The following is a 511-nucleotide window of genomic DNA, read 5'->3' as shown; positions in this document are numbered from 1 at the left end:
CTTTCGATCTCCTCTGGCGTTAGACGGTTCTGGTCGTTGGTGATCGTGATTTTGTTTTTATTGCCGGTCCCTTTGTCCTCCGCCGTCACCCGCAAAATTCCGTTCACGTCTATTTCAAAGGTGACCTCGATTTGGGGGACGCCCCGGGGAGCAGGAGGGATACCGGTGAGGTCAAATGTTCCCAGCAGATGGTTGTCCTTTGTGAGAGGACGTTCTCCTTCATAGACCTTGATTGTCACTGTTGGCTGATTGTCAGAAGCCGTGGAGAATATCTGTGACTTCTTGGTGGGGACCACCGTGTTCCTTGGGATGAGTTTGGTCATGACCCCGCCAACAGTTTCAATGCCCAAGGTCAGGGGGCACACATCGAGTAGCACCAAGTCACCAGTATCCTGATCCCCAGAAAGGACGCCCGCTTGGACCGCAGCGCCATAAGCTACAGCTTCGTCAGGATTGATGCCCCGAGAAGGCTCTTTGCCGTTGAAGAATTCTTTCACAAGCTGCTGGATTT

The 511-nt window shown here is 52.8% G+C and overlaps 1 protein-coding gene across 1 annotated transcript; it reads right to left on the bottom strand.

Moving 5' to 3' along the window:
- Positions 1–5: 5 nt before the first annotated feature.
- LOC117798767 (endoplasmic reticulum chaperone BiP-like) lies at positions 6–506 on the bottom strand (the record flags this gene model as incomplete). Its single annotated transcript, XM_034651231.1, has 1 exon — positions 6–506. A coding segment is annotated over one exon (501 nt), but the record flags the coding sequence as incomplete, so codon positions are not given.
- Between the last annotated feature and the right edge of the window lie 5 nt (positions 507–511).

The sequence above is a fragment of the Ailuropoda melanoleuca genome, unplaced genomic scaffold (assembly GCF_002007445.2).
Source record: "Ailuropoda melanoleuca isolate Jingjing unplaced genomic scaffold, ASM200744v2 unplaced-scaffold34132, whole genome shotgun sequence".
In the NCBI taxonomy this organism is placed as follows: domain Eukaryota; kingdom Metazoa; phylum Chordata; class Mammalia; order Carnivora; family Ursidae; genus Ailuropoda; species Ailuropoda melanoleuca.
Note: the sequence above shows the minus strand (reverse complement) of the source record. Positions and strands in the feature narration are given on the sequence as shown.